A 13,896-nucleotide genomic window follows, 5' to 3' on the forward strand; every position below is an offset into this window, starting at 1 on the left:
CCTCCCCTTCTTCAAAAATTTATCCTCGGTCTGTCCTATTAATTTTCCCAAGCTTGCCGCGTATATCACAAAGGGGCTCTGCCAGGTTATCAGATTCAATCCATCAGTCACATTCCAATAACCCTGGTCCTCCTCCCCTCGTCTTTCTTCGACAAGCCTGTCTTAGCAAGACGACATTATAAACTGTGTCATAGAATTTTTCCTCCGCTCTCCAATATCTACAAGTCCTCTCTTCGATCATTAATGTGCTGATCCCGGGGGAAAGGTTACCGTTGGCGTAGTCAAAGTCCGGTCCTGGGTCACTAGCCTGGAATCAGTCCACAAGGAGCGGGGCGAGGTCCGAAGCAGGAAGCCGGGCGGGGACAGGAGCACTGGAGAGTCAGGTCTGGGTCCGGGCAGGAACAGGTACTCAACAACGACGTTGCTCCCACAACCTGGGACCGGGCCGACTGGCCTTTATCTGTTCTGAGGCCAGGGGCGGTCCCGGCTCCTAGGAGACCCACCTCTCTTGGCCTTAAGGCGAGCACTCCTCCTGGGAGAAACCAGTTCCCTTCGCCTCTCTGCCCTGAGCCTCTGCAGTTCAGGAGAGGCTGAAGGGTTACTGGGCCCAGGGGGAGACTCACCTGCAGGCACTGAGTCCTCAACCACCTCTGGAGCCAGAGTGGAATCACCTGGTGCCTGTTCCTGAGGATCCGGCACAGGTGCAGGCACTTCAGAATCCAGGCCCTGCCCCAGTTCAGCCGGCCCTGGAGGCGGGGACTCCTGTGCAGGCTGGGATTCCTTTGGTTCAGCCTCTGAATCGGAATCCCAGGCCATCACAATTAATTCACTCCACACAGCTCTTAAATTCTTGCTTGCGATTAATAAAAGGCGACGATTCGTCTCTCTGGGTTGGAGGGTTATAAATACTCACAGAAGGGAAAGAAACTAAAAGTTTTTTTCCTCCACCCCCCCTCTTTTTTTCGCTCTGCATGTACCAGTCTCGTAATGGTGGTTCATCACTTGATTTATTTGTCTCCTCCTGTCACTCCAATCGCAGAGATGCATTAATCAGCAGCCTTATCTCTCGAACTTTGCTTGATGTATGTGCTTCAGCTTCTTTCCAATTATATATTTCCAATTATATTTTCGAGCTGAAGCGAACCAGGGCGCGATTGGAAGCAGCGTCAGGAAGAGCTGAGCTCACCGAGGGCTGGTGCCAAATGTCCTGCACCCCCTTCTTTCGAATCCGGGGGTGCATTGTGGACATCGCTGGCAAGGCTGTCCCCCCCATCTCCTTGGGGGGGGGGGGCAGGAAGACTGCATACTTCCCATAGCAGCCTCTTTATTACCTCGTGTAGGTCAGAGAGATGTTATTGTCGGCCATCTTCCAATGCGCCACCTGGTGCCCCCCCAAACCTATCAATTCTTAAGGAAATCAGCCCTGAGTGCTCACTGGAAGGACAGATCATGAAGCTGAGGCTCCAATACTCTGGCCACCTCATGAGAAGAGAAGACCCTGATGTTGGGAAAGATGGAGCGCACAAGGAGAAGGGGACGACAGAGGACAAGATGGTTGGATAGTGTTCTCGAAGCTACCAGCATGAGTTTGACCAAACTGCGGGAGGCAGTGGAAGACAGAAGTGCCTGGCGTGCTCTGGTCCATGGGGTCACGAAGAGTCAGACATGACTAAATGACTAAACAACAAAAAGAATCGACCTCCGGAATGAATTAAGTACTTAACCCAAGGTACCACTGTATAGAAAAAGTTTTGAACGACTATGTCAAAGTCATATTGTCCATACATTTCTGTTAATTCCAAATGACGATGGTACCAATTTTGATAGCTTTCTGTTGAACGGAGGCATAAGAATGAGTTAGTGTTATTTATGCCATTGATAAACTGAGATTATCTTGCTATTTGAAACACATTTTGGATTACTGTAGGAGAATGGAAAAGGGGTGGGAGTAATTTTATCCCACTAAGGATCTTTTCCACATCTTTCATTTTAACACATTTCAGACACTGGGCGCACAGCTTGTGCACAGGATATCTATGCTAGTTCAGCAACTGAACTTTTTAAATAGAAAGAGAGAGGGGGAGAGAATGCCTTCAGTTTTACAACAGCTCCCTGTCTAGCCTTGAGACAAAGGCGGCTCTATGTTTAAGAAGGAGGTTTCTTGGTTGCTGTCCCAGCTGCCTGCAATGTAACACTGTGTCCCCAAGACTGGGATTAATGTACCAGGGGCTCCTCCTCCTTTTGCTGCCAGGCAAGGTCATAAAGGATTTTCTACCACACATCCCCTTTACTGTACCGTGCAGTATTGCCACCTTAAAGAGCTTGCTCTAGATGGAAATGCAATTATTCCCCTGCTTACTCATTTAAACATTTGGCTAAGATGTCATATTTCAAATAAGCCAAGTGCTTCAGAAACCAGAAGGCCATGCATTAAGCACATTAGCTTCTACATCCCCAATTCCAACAGTAACCTTCCACACTGCTTGGGAGGCATGCTTCCTGAAAACTTAACATAATCTCCTTAATTGGTCCCTTACCTTTCCCACCCCGACCTGGCCACAGTGATCCATGTGACAGTCACCTCCAGGCTTGACTACTGTAATTCGCTTTACGCAGGGCTGCCCTTGAAGCTGTCCCAGAAACTCCAGCGGGTGCAGAATGCTGCAGTGTGGCTCCTCACGGGGTCTCTGCCATGGGAGCATATTTACCCAGTGCTTTTCCAGCTGCACTGGCTCCTGGTGGAGTACAGGGTCAGATTTAAGGTGCTGGTTTTGACCTTCATGGCCTAGGACCCTCGTACCTACGGGACCGCCTCTCCCAGTATGCCCCACGGAGGACCTTAAGGTCCATAAACAGCAACACCCTAGGGGCCCCAGGCCCTAAGGGAGTTAGATTAGCCTCAACCAGAGCCAGGGCCTTTTCAACACTGGCTCCGGCCTGGTGGAACGCTCTGTCTCATGAGACCAGGGCCCTGCAGGATCTGATTTCTTTCCACAGCGCCTGTAAGACAGAGTTGTTCCACCTGGACTTTGGCTTGGAGTCAATTTTGATTCCCTCCCCCTCTTTCTTTTTTCCTTTCTCCTCCTGTGATGAGGCTGCATTTTAATGTTTTAATGTTATATTTTAATCTTGTTTTTAAGTTGTATTCATTCAACTTGTTTTTATTATTGCTTGTTAGCTGCCCTGAGCCCGGCCTTGGCTAGGGAGGTTGGGGTATAAATAAAATTTATTTATTTATTTAAATTATGTTATGCTCCTTCATCTGTTCCAGCTCCATTTATACCTTTCAGGGTGTTTGTATTTTATATGGTTTGGTATCAGATCTTAAAGCAATGTCCACAGGATCTCCTTTAAGTAGACCATTGTCCACAAACATATCTCCACCCCCACCCCCCACCCCCGCTGTTTTTAGTAGTCTCATACTTAGAGCTTCTCCATGACTGAGATTATCCAAGTTATGACTATTGCATACTCAGTGAACAAAATCTGCTTCTCTTTGTAACTTGTTTGTGTTGTAAAGCATAAAAAAGTGACACCTTTGTGTAAAATGGTTTCTGCTTTATGTAAATATGGGGTGGGGTGCTCTGGAATCTTCTGTAGGTCATCCCTCTTAAATTGCTGTGGCATCAGCTCATAAATCACTTTTGGAACGATGATTGTCCCAAATATATTCTTCAGGAACGGTTACTCTTTACAAAATATGGAACCTAAGAAAAATAAGACATCCACTACTGCGGTCACTTTTGAACACAGCAAAATAGCATATTTTGGAGCACATCCTGAAATGTACTCTCCCATCACTGGGGCAAACTCCTCTGTGAATTCTTCCACAACTCGTGCATGCTGTTTGAAAGGGTATCTTTGTGTTGCAGAATGCTTTTTAAAATGGCAGGATTGCTTTTTCTTGGACTTCCAGTATGAATCTACTCTTTTCCAAACTGACCACCAAGTCTTCTTCTAATGTTTTGTGGATTAAAGGTTACCTTCTCCAAGTTGCTCCAAAGTTATCTTTTCAATCCTGCTCTGGGTTTCTGATGTACTCTGATTCCCTTGCTTATCTCCATGGCTTGGTGAAGGACTGAGTCTTCTATTAGCTACATTCTTTCAGGAACCCTTTCTGCAGAAAAGCCTTCCCCAGCCTAGTGCTTTCCAGATGTTTGGGTCTGCAGTGCAGTGGAGACTGGTGCATTGGAGTGAACAGGGCAGTGCCCCACCAACCTCACTCTGCCTTCAGCCAGCCCCCACCTTCTCACAACCAGCCCAAGGGGGTGGCACTGGCTGTCCACTTGCCCTTCCTCAGTCTTGATGTTGCTCTTGTGGAACTCTTGTGGAACTCAACAGGGAGGAGGATGGAGACAAAACTAGCATTAGTTGGTTTTGCTTGCAATTGGCTCTGATTCTACCTACAGTTGGCATCCCTGCCTTCTCCCCTACCATTCCCAATGGGTAATACCACTTCTACAGTACCCACCAACCCCATCAAGCATGGCCCATAGTCAGGAATGGTGGGAACTGTGGTTCATACCTGATGTAGGGCAAAAGATTGGAGAGACCTTTTCTAGAATTACAGTCACCAATCTATCTCTACCAGCGGTCTTCTGTTTTTTAACAGTAAATTCAGTCTTGTTCAGACAAAGCCCTAACAAATGACTCAGGGATTTGACTAGTCTTCGACAGCAGACTTCTCATAAGCTACATTCCTCTTGGGAGTGAAATAGGTATCTAATCTGGCTACGGTTGTGCTTGTTGCCCTCTTCAGCAAAGAAAAAGGAATTGCAAACATTGGGCAGTATCCAGTGTTAGCCATACTCAACACTATACCCACTGAAATCAACCAGTCGAATCTAATTGGTTTATTCTGAGATAAGTTTACATGAATAGCAGCCATTGTTGGCTTCTTTCCCCATAACATAGTGATGAGCTTTATGTGCACTATTCCTCTGATGCCAGGCAAAAGCAAGCAAATATTTTCTTCTATTTCTTCCAGGGTGCAGGATTATTAGAGCTGAAGACTTCTGGTGCAGGGAACAGTGTCATTTTCCTTGTCTGGTTGGGAATCTGTAAATTTACAACATGACTTCTGACACCATGTTATGGTCTTCCATCGATGTGTCGTGCATTAAGACGCACATCTATCAAGACTCCTTTTATGTGTCTGAGGAGGAGCTCTGTTAATGGAATCACTCTGAAATAATTAGTTACGAGAGTGAATGTTAAAAATTTAAATGTCAGTAAGCATTAGAGGTCCAAAGTTTCACATGTATGTCCCAATGACTTTAATTCATGAATTGTGAGCTACTGCCCAAGGTTACAATTCTTGCTGCAATCTAGTAAAATCAGTGGGGTTGTAGTGGAGTAAATGCAGTCAGAATTATACCTGGCTGTCTTTTCCTACCTCTAAATACCACCCCTGGCTCAGAACAGAGCTAAATAAAATGTCCCTTTGTACCAGCAAATGACACTGTCGCAATATAATTTATTTGACTTCCTACACAACTAACCAAAGCAAGCCATTACATAACAAGTAACTGGAAAGCAAATGTGGTGTGGATGCCATTATTTGGAACTTGTACTCTGATGAAAAGAATGCCAATTCCTTGAAACAGTATTTTCCCCATCCCCTTTTGGAGGTTTGTGCCAGTCATTCACTCGCTGCCAGTATGATGCTTTTTGGAAGGACTCTGTTTAGAGTTTGCAGCAGAGATTGCTGGGGATTATTTTTTCTTAATACTGGCTGGGAAGAATGCATGTGTGAGGAAGGCAGTGGAAGCTGCAGAATCAGATACCCAGTGCCACTTGAGTGGATGAAATGAATACTGGAAAATAACCCTCTCTTAAATTAAAACTAAGTGGGCCCCAGTTAGGTTACTTAAGCCTAGATTTGCAAGTACAATTACATAGGCTATTGTATAAATTAAAAGACTAGCCCAGTGAAGACTGTTGAAAGGGGTGGGTAAGGGAAGGAACAGGTAACTGAGAATGCAAGATTGCTTTTTCCCCCTTTTATAAATGTAATCACAGATGTTGTACAAAGCTTTCCATGCTTCATCACGCTAGCAACTATCCCCATCCAATGGAATTCTGTTATTCCCATTTTGGTGATGGGGAAGTTGAAGTCAACAAATTTTATCTCAAGTCAACCAGCTGAGGAGGAAGTGGAACTTGGACCCAAATTTCCTAGATCAAAGGCCAATAACCCACTGGATCGTGCTGGCTGCAAATCAATGCAGAGACATTCTTTTTACAGGGAAAAATGTCAGTGAAAAAGAACTTAACTTGGGTTAAGAACTTAATTCGTTCTGGAGGTCTGTTCTTTACCTGAAACTGTTCTTAACCTGAGGTACCACTTTAGCTAAAGGGGCCTGCTGCTGCCACCGCACAATTTCTGTTCTCATCCTGAAGCAAAGTTCTTAACCTGAGGTACTATTTCTGGATTAGCAGAGTCTGTAACCTGAAGCGTCTGTAACCTGAAGAGTCTGTAACCTGAGGTACCACTGTACCACTAAATAAGCTTTGTACTTTCCAATATCATATATCTCCAAGACCAGGGATGGTCCTCTTGAGATGCACAAGAATTCTTTGCAATCAAAATGGCTGGGTGTTGGGTTGTTTGTTTGTTTGGTGCAACATTATTTAATGCATGACAACACCAGATGATATACCCACATCTCCAGGAGGTTGTCCTTTTTTATGCACCCCAGTGTCGCATCCAGTTCAATGCCTAATTTTGGCACATTACACTGTCAAGGGCCCTAGGCTCCCATCTTGCCAATGTATCTGCAAAATAAAAAGGAGCTGGGAGCGTGCCCCCACAAACTAAGCTTTAGGCCTCCATAAATCATTTATCCACACCTCCAGGTATTATGCCAGACCAAAAGAAAAGAGAAAAAAAGTTGTTATATGGTTGCAAAGAGGACATTGGCTTATGACACTTGCTGAAAGAACCGAACTCCATGAAGATTCCAGATAACATGAAGCTCTAGCTGTAGGGCAGTATGTTCATAAGGGAAGGACTGTAGCTCAGTGGTAGAGCATTTGCTTTGCATGCAAAAGGTCCCAGGTTCAATCCCTGGCATCTCCAAATAAGGCTGGGGAAAATGCCTACCTGAAACCCTACAGACTCGCTGCTAGTTAGTGTTGATAATACTGAGCTAAATGGTTGAATGGCTTGACTTCGTATAAGGTAGGTTCCTATGTTGGGGTGGGGAGCATTTTTCAGTGTGGGCTTCTCCACACTCTCTCTATCCAGGAAAGCAAGAGGCATTGTCACAGTTCAAGGTCACATTCAAGCAAGGCAGAGGCACTCAGGGAGGGCATGAAACAGAGCCCATCAGGTGTCTGGCTTGGTGTGTCCTGGGGACAATCCTGAAAGCCAGACAGGGACCCCTGGAGGGCCACATCTGGCCACCCCATCCTATGTAGCTGTGAAGAATCTCTGCACAGTGGGGGTGAGGAAACTTGTGGTGTGAATTGGTCCTTTGTCACTAGACAAACCGATAGTTATCATCATTCACTTTTGACAGGCAATGCTCATGTCTGGGGTGTTCCACAGTTTGCAACTGCTGCAGAAAACATTGGTGGTTCCTGAGGTCTAGTATATGGGGTGACATCCAATGATGTCAGCCTGCCTGCACAACAAAAATTCAGTTTGCATAAATGGAGATTCTCCTGCCTATTCTCTCTTCTCCCCGCTGCAGCTCCCCAGTAATTCCAAAATCTGCTCCATTGCCTCTACTGGTCCATCTGGCTCAGCATGGTCTCTTCTTACTGGTAGTGGCTTTCCAATGTATTTCCACGCATGTCTACTTGAGATGATCCAGTTTTAACTGGAGATCCTGGGGGAAATCAGGCTTATGGCTCAGAATAAGCATGCAACTGAGGCTGAGAACGCTGGTTAATATGAGAAGTATATTCCATAAACAGCAAAACAAAACAAACAAACACCCTGATGTCTTCAAAATGATTCTCAGGCTTGAGTGGGGTGAAACATTGTATCCCGATTCTCACAAATACTTTGCATGGATATATCAAAAGATACAGTGCAATAATATATGCTTACTACGGAAACTGTATACAACTTTCAAACTAACGATTTCCCAAATAAAACACAGATACTGGCACCTTGACCTTGGGCATCACTGCCATTTCAGCGAATTGTACTTGCTTCCAAATGATGAGTTTATGATCATCATGTAAGATGGACAAGAGAATTTGTTTTTATATGTGTTTCCAGGTTTGTAGAACTTTGCAACCTGGGAAGCTGCTTTCCATCACATAACTGTGATCACTAAGAGTCTCCTTTGACATTTCATTGTAGTTCAACTACACATGTCTCTGTGTAAAAAGTGTGTCCATCTCATTCCCTGCACTGATTTTCTCCAATAAGTTACTGACTTAAAAAAACCAACTGCAAACAAAAAGCCATGCTGCCATTTCTGAATATGCTTTGGATGCAGCGAGTTCCCTCCATGGGCAGGAGAATGGCACATATTACCTTCCAACTCTATGATTCTATAAAACACATAAAACACTGCCAGGATAAATCACAAGTATGGAATATATTTATGCTGTCCAAAATCTAATTTCCCAAAAACTACTTGGGTGTATGGAGAGTTCAGAGTAACTGGTGCAAGCCAAAAGCTTCAGGTCTGATGTTAGAATAAAAACTCAGTAGCACCTATATGTGACCTGATTCCCAGTTGATGTGCACTAGGTTGTTCATTATATCATACATCATTAACTTCATCTTATCATTAGTGCAGTCCTTGTGATCCTCTGGGACACAGGCTCAATGGTGTAACTACAAACACACACGAACACATTACTGATAATTGGGTTAGCTACTGAGCCACCTTGAACCTTCGTTTTCTCATCTGTATATTCATTGAGATGACTGATAGGCCCAGCCAGTGGCGTAGCGTGGGTTGTCAGCACCCGGGGCAAGGCAAGTAATTTGCGCCCCCTAACCCGTGGATTTGCACCCCCTAACACGTGGATTTGCCCTAACCCCAGATGTTGCGCCCGGTGCGGCCGGCCCCCCCTGCACCCCCCACGCTACGCCACTGGGCCCAGCTAACATGAGGCTTCCAATCCCCTTTGTGGATCACCCTTACATTTCATGCTCTTACATTTCAAATTACATTTCAAAAGCTGTAAGCTTGGCAGGGTTTTTTAAATAAAAAAATTACACGCACAAAAGTCACCCAATATGATTGCATTTTTCATTCATCTGTTAGCTCCCCACTTGTAAAACCTGCCTTAGTTAAGAAAGATTTGAACCCAGATGAGTACCTTTTTAAAGCTATCAACAGTGCAGAACTGGGTTTGTTTCTTGGAATTGGCACAGCGAGAAATGTATACAATAACCTTTAAGGGGTTTCCAAGATTATCTGATTCTTGTTTCATGTCATTCTATGAAAGGCATGAAATCTATTAGGGATAAAGCTATATACAACTGGAATTTTATCACAAACACACCCTTTCTCCTTCCATTCTTATTGCAGTTTTTCTGTGATGTGACTGTAAACTGTTACAACATTCATTAACATGGCTTTCAGCTAATTGTCAAGAATAGGTATTGTAGGTCTTGGAATACTTATTATTTCTTTCTCATTATGTACAGCTTAGTGTTCTTTTAGATAGATGGGGGGGGAGAGAGAGAGAAATCCCATTTTAGCTTTGTTACTGTCAGAGGTGAATGGCTACATACCTGTCATCTGGCTACAATGGTCCTTTGGTCTGGTAACCGGCCTTCCAGATAGTAACTAAGGGCTTTTCACACAGTAAGACCCAAATTTTGACCAAAAATATATATATCTCATTGTCCTCGTTTTGTCTTACAGGCTGAAAACATTCCCTGAGCTGTTATCCTAACATGAGTATTTAATTTTGCCGCAAAAGAATACATATACAATCTGAACACTCACATAAAAGACCTAATCCAAATATGGTCATGAAGAACCCGACTGAATAAGGGTAACGGTGGTGAAGCTGGAATGCTAATACTCTAACATGCATTTGTTACATTCAGATGGATTTGTTCCCAAAGCTAGTAGCTAGATCTGAATTTCCTAGGATTTTCTAAATAACTTGGATCTGCAGTAGGAAGGAAGGAGCAGAGTGCTGCCTTTTAAAGTGCAAAATCTGTTGGGCAATACTTTTATTGGGATCAACGAAAACATCACAAAAGTGTGGAGCTGTTGTGATATTTTGATTGATTCCAATAAAAATATGGCCCCACAATGTATGGTGGGTTTTTTTAAGGAACCTGCATGTCTACTTTGGTTTTTTATGTCCCTTTAAACTGGCCTTTCATCTTTAATTTGCATACTACTAGAGTAGGTGGGGAAGGAGTAATTTGGAAGTACTATTGGCAGCCAAGGATTCCTCCTAGAGTTCTTCAAGGCTTGCCTAAGCTGATGTTAGGACCAGTTTGTAACAATGGAGTGGTATTAACTAACTGCTTCACCCATTTCTACAACAGAGTTAGGTAAAAGGAAAGTTTCTTCTTCTTTTAACCCTTACTATAGCAGCACTATGAATGTTTTCTGTTGAAGTGTGCACAAAGACAGAAGATCTGCAAGGGCAGCTGATTAAGCCTGCAATCCTATAAACCCCTTTATCAGAGAGTAAGCCCTATTGAACTTAATGGCACTTACTTCCAAGTAGACTTGTATAAGATTGCACCATATAGGAAGCAAGTGTGTGCATGAGTAGAGGAGCTCTTCATATACAGAGAGCAACCCAAAACTGCACCCTGATTCTTCATAGGATGCATTTGGAAAAAATAAGCTGTGGGGCACAAAAGGAGGGGAAGGAGGGAGCTCAGTGTCTTCTGTTGGTGAAACCAGTATGTAAACTATGGCTTCCATGGGGTCCTCAGTGTGCTTTTGTTAATGGGTCTGAGAGCAACAAATGAACAACTGTGAATCTGTATGTGTTGAGAAACAAACACCTGTATGCAGATAAGAACATGTGTCTGTCTGTCTGTGTGTGAGGAAACATTAGTTGGGGAGGTCAGGTGTGGGCGGGGAAGAGAGGATAAAGTAATGTGGGCACAGCAGTTGTTGCCTATAGACAGAGAGAGAGAGAGAGAGAGAGAGAAAGCGCTCTATATATGAGATACAGTGAGAGAAATGGATGGTGTTTGCCTGTGCGAGGGCTGTGTGGGTGTGCTAACAAGAACAGTGTGCATATCAAGAAAATGTGGTGCATATGTTGCACGAGATGCATTGTCTTGCAGAGAACAAGCATTTGTGTGCAAGGAAAAGGCTCAAGGTGTAAAAAGAAAAATGATGGCATTGCGCTAGATGTGAGACAAAGGATAAAGTGGGCATGAGAGAGAGAGAAACGGGGTATAGGAGCGTGAGGCAGCATGTCATGTACAGGTGTGAGGAAAAGTGCCTGCAGGTAAGGATGTGGGAGAAAAGGAGGGGATGAGGCGGAGGAATAAGGAAGAGGGGTTTGTGTGTGTGTGTTTGAGGGCAGGGAAGCATGTGTGAAGGAGAATGAAGGGAATGTGTGCACCTGCGTGTGTGTACGTGGGCAGAGAGAGAGAGAGAGGAGCTGCGTGTGTATCCTTGGCTTGCTAAGCGTCTGCGAGGGAAGCATGAATGGCGCGCGAGGGCGAGGGCGAGGGCGCGGGCGCGCGGCTGTGGCAGGTGTTGGGGTGGGAAAGGCGCTGCTGTGGGCGCCTGTGAGGAGAGAGGCCGGCTCCTGTCCGGGGGGTCTCCTGGCTTCTTTCTCAGCCCTCATGGCTGAAGAGCGAGAGGGAGAGCGCGCGCTCTCCTCCTCCTCCTCCTCCTCCTCGGAGGGATTTCGCGTCTCCCGGCGGAGCAACGCGGCTGTCCGCTCCGCGCGCGCCAGAAATAGGCTGGTCCCTTCACTCCCTCACTCACCATGTTGCCGCCGCCGAAGGGGGTCTCTGGGCGGGGGGAAGGCGGCGGGGCGCGCTCGGCAAGGCGAGGAGGAGGAGGAGGCGGCGGCGGCGCGGCGAGGCGCTGTCCAGGGTATCCCGGCTCTCCGTCAGCTCGGCGAGCGCTCCAGCGAGTAGCGGCTCCTTCCCCGGCCGGGCGTGCTGGGCTTCCCGCTCTCTCCGCCTCCGCCTCTCGCTCTGCAGCTTAAGGCCAGCTCCGGCCTCCCCATGCTCCGCGCGCCCGCCCCGCCCCCCGGCCTCGCGCGAAAGGCGAGGGGCTGCTGGGGTGACTTCAGAGAGGGGGCGGGGCCAAGGGCAGCCGGGGGGGGGGGAAGGCGCGGAGGCTCCTCCTCCTCTTCTTCTCCCCGCGCGAGCCGAGAGCTCAGCTTGCGCGCGCCAGCCGGTGGGTTTGCAAGGGAAAGAGAGCCGGCGGCGCCTGCTTTTCGCGGGGACGTTTGATCTTTGCATCCCCTCCGCGGGGCTCCTTTGGCCCACTTGGCTCCGGGGCTGCTGCAAGGCTGCCAGCCCGTTTCTCTTGCAGGGGAGGCGAGTTTAGCGACCTCCAGTTGCAGATCTGGAACGTTGCAATAGATTCCCTGACTGTGGAGCCGTGCTTCGAGAGCAGGGTTAGGCACCTGGGAGAGCAGGGTTTGAATCCCTTCTCCGCCCTGAAGCTCACTTGGGCTGTCTTCTCTGAGCCTAAACGACCCCGCCGTGTTGTAGTAAAGGAGGAGAGGGAGAACCGTGCGCCTTGAGCTCCTTGGAGAAAAAAGTGGGGTACAAACTTCGATCGCTCGATCAATAGATAGACAGTTCTGTATTAAAGAGAAAGTTGCAACAGCAAGCAAGCAAGCTGCGGCAGCTTCGAGGGTCCCTCGCCTGCAACTCCTATGCACTCCTGTGGGTACCTGGAAGTAAGCGCCATGGAATTTAGGGCCCCTTCAGACGTGCTTTCCATTGCGTGTTCATGGTGGTTTGTGCTCATAGTGGTATAATCGCAGGAGTTACGCGCGGTCCCCGCTTTCCACACCCGTTTGCACCAGCAAACTTGGGGAGAGGGAGAGAGGATGTGCCGCCATGAAGCTCACCTAGGGTCCATTAGCATCCTAACCTACCTCACAGGATTGTTGTTAGGATAAAATAGTGAAGGGAGAACTGTGTGAACCACCAGGACCTCATTGAAATTGGGATATTAATGTAATTTTGTAAAATAAAGAAATGTTGCAGAACTGCAAAAAGGTGCCAGTATGGAGGTGTCTGCAATGGGGCTTATTTCTACCTTCAGACAGTTACCTAAGATTATTACTTCAGTGGGAATATTTGGCCTTTTCAAAGTAATGCAACTTGTACTGTGTAAAGGCAACTTTTGGTACTGTACCACTGAGGCACAGAAGCAGAACTGGTATGAGACTCTTTTGTACCCCAGGCAAGGCTAACGTCTTGCACAAACACATCCTAAATTACTTACTTCAATTTTCAAAAACAGACATCTTGCAGAAAAAATGAAAAGCACCAAACTTGAATCTGCTAAATTTATTTTAAATTGCAATAAATAATACAACGATCTTTGATTAGCTTCTCAAATACAAAAGAAAATGTTTTAGCACACGAATCATTTTGAATAATCTTGTGAATTGTAGTGTTAAAATTTAAGTATCAATTTCAGGCACATCAAAATCTCGCTTAGCATATGCTTTTTCCTTTGCAAATTTTGCCACTGGTTCCTTCGAGTGCTGATCCTTGGGCATTTTTCATGGATATAGTTGCCAAGCCAACCGGTTTCTTTTGCAACATTGTTGAGCATATGTAAGTTTGTAAAAGTTTGAGTTTTGAGAAACTGTGTTCACCGCTTGCTACTGACACTGAAAGTGTGGGAAGAATGCTTAGATCAACAGAAACGTTAGGCACGTTATCCAGGAGTTTTTGTTGTAGTACGAAGAGAAGTATTCCTTTTGGCAGCAAAGGCTTTGGAAGTCTTCGAG

General features: G+C 45.9%; 1 protein-coding gene across 1 annotated transcript in view; it reads right to left on the reverse strand.

Moving 5' to 3' along the window:
- Nucleotides 1–12,173, reverse strand: part of ELOVL2 (ELOVL fatty acid elongase 2) — a 53,719-nt gene extending 41,546 nt beyond the window's left edge. The window contains exon 1 of the mRNA XM_079985088.1: nucleotides 11,898–12,173. Coding sequence (XP_079841214.1) covers nucleotides 11,898–11,900 — 3 coding nt within the window. The 5' untranslated portion in view covers nucleotides 11,901–12,173. The remainder of the gene's footprint in view (nucleotides 1–11,897) is intronic.
- Nucleotides 12,174–13,896: the final 1,723 nt, after the last annotated feature.

Source organism: Podarcis cretensis, assembly GCF_951804945.1.
Source record: "Podarcis cretensis genome assembly, chromosome: 7".
NCBI lineage: Eukaryota > Metazoa > Chordata > Lepidosauria > Squamata > Lacertidae > Podarcis > Podarcis cretensis.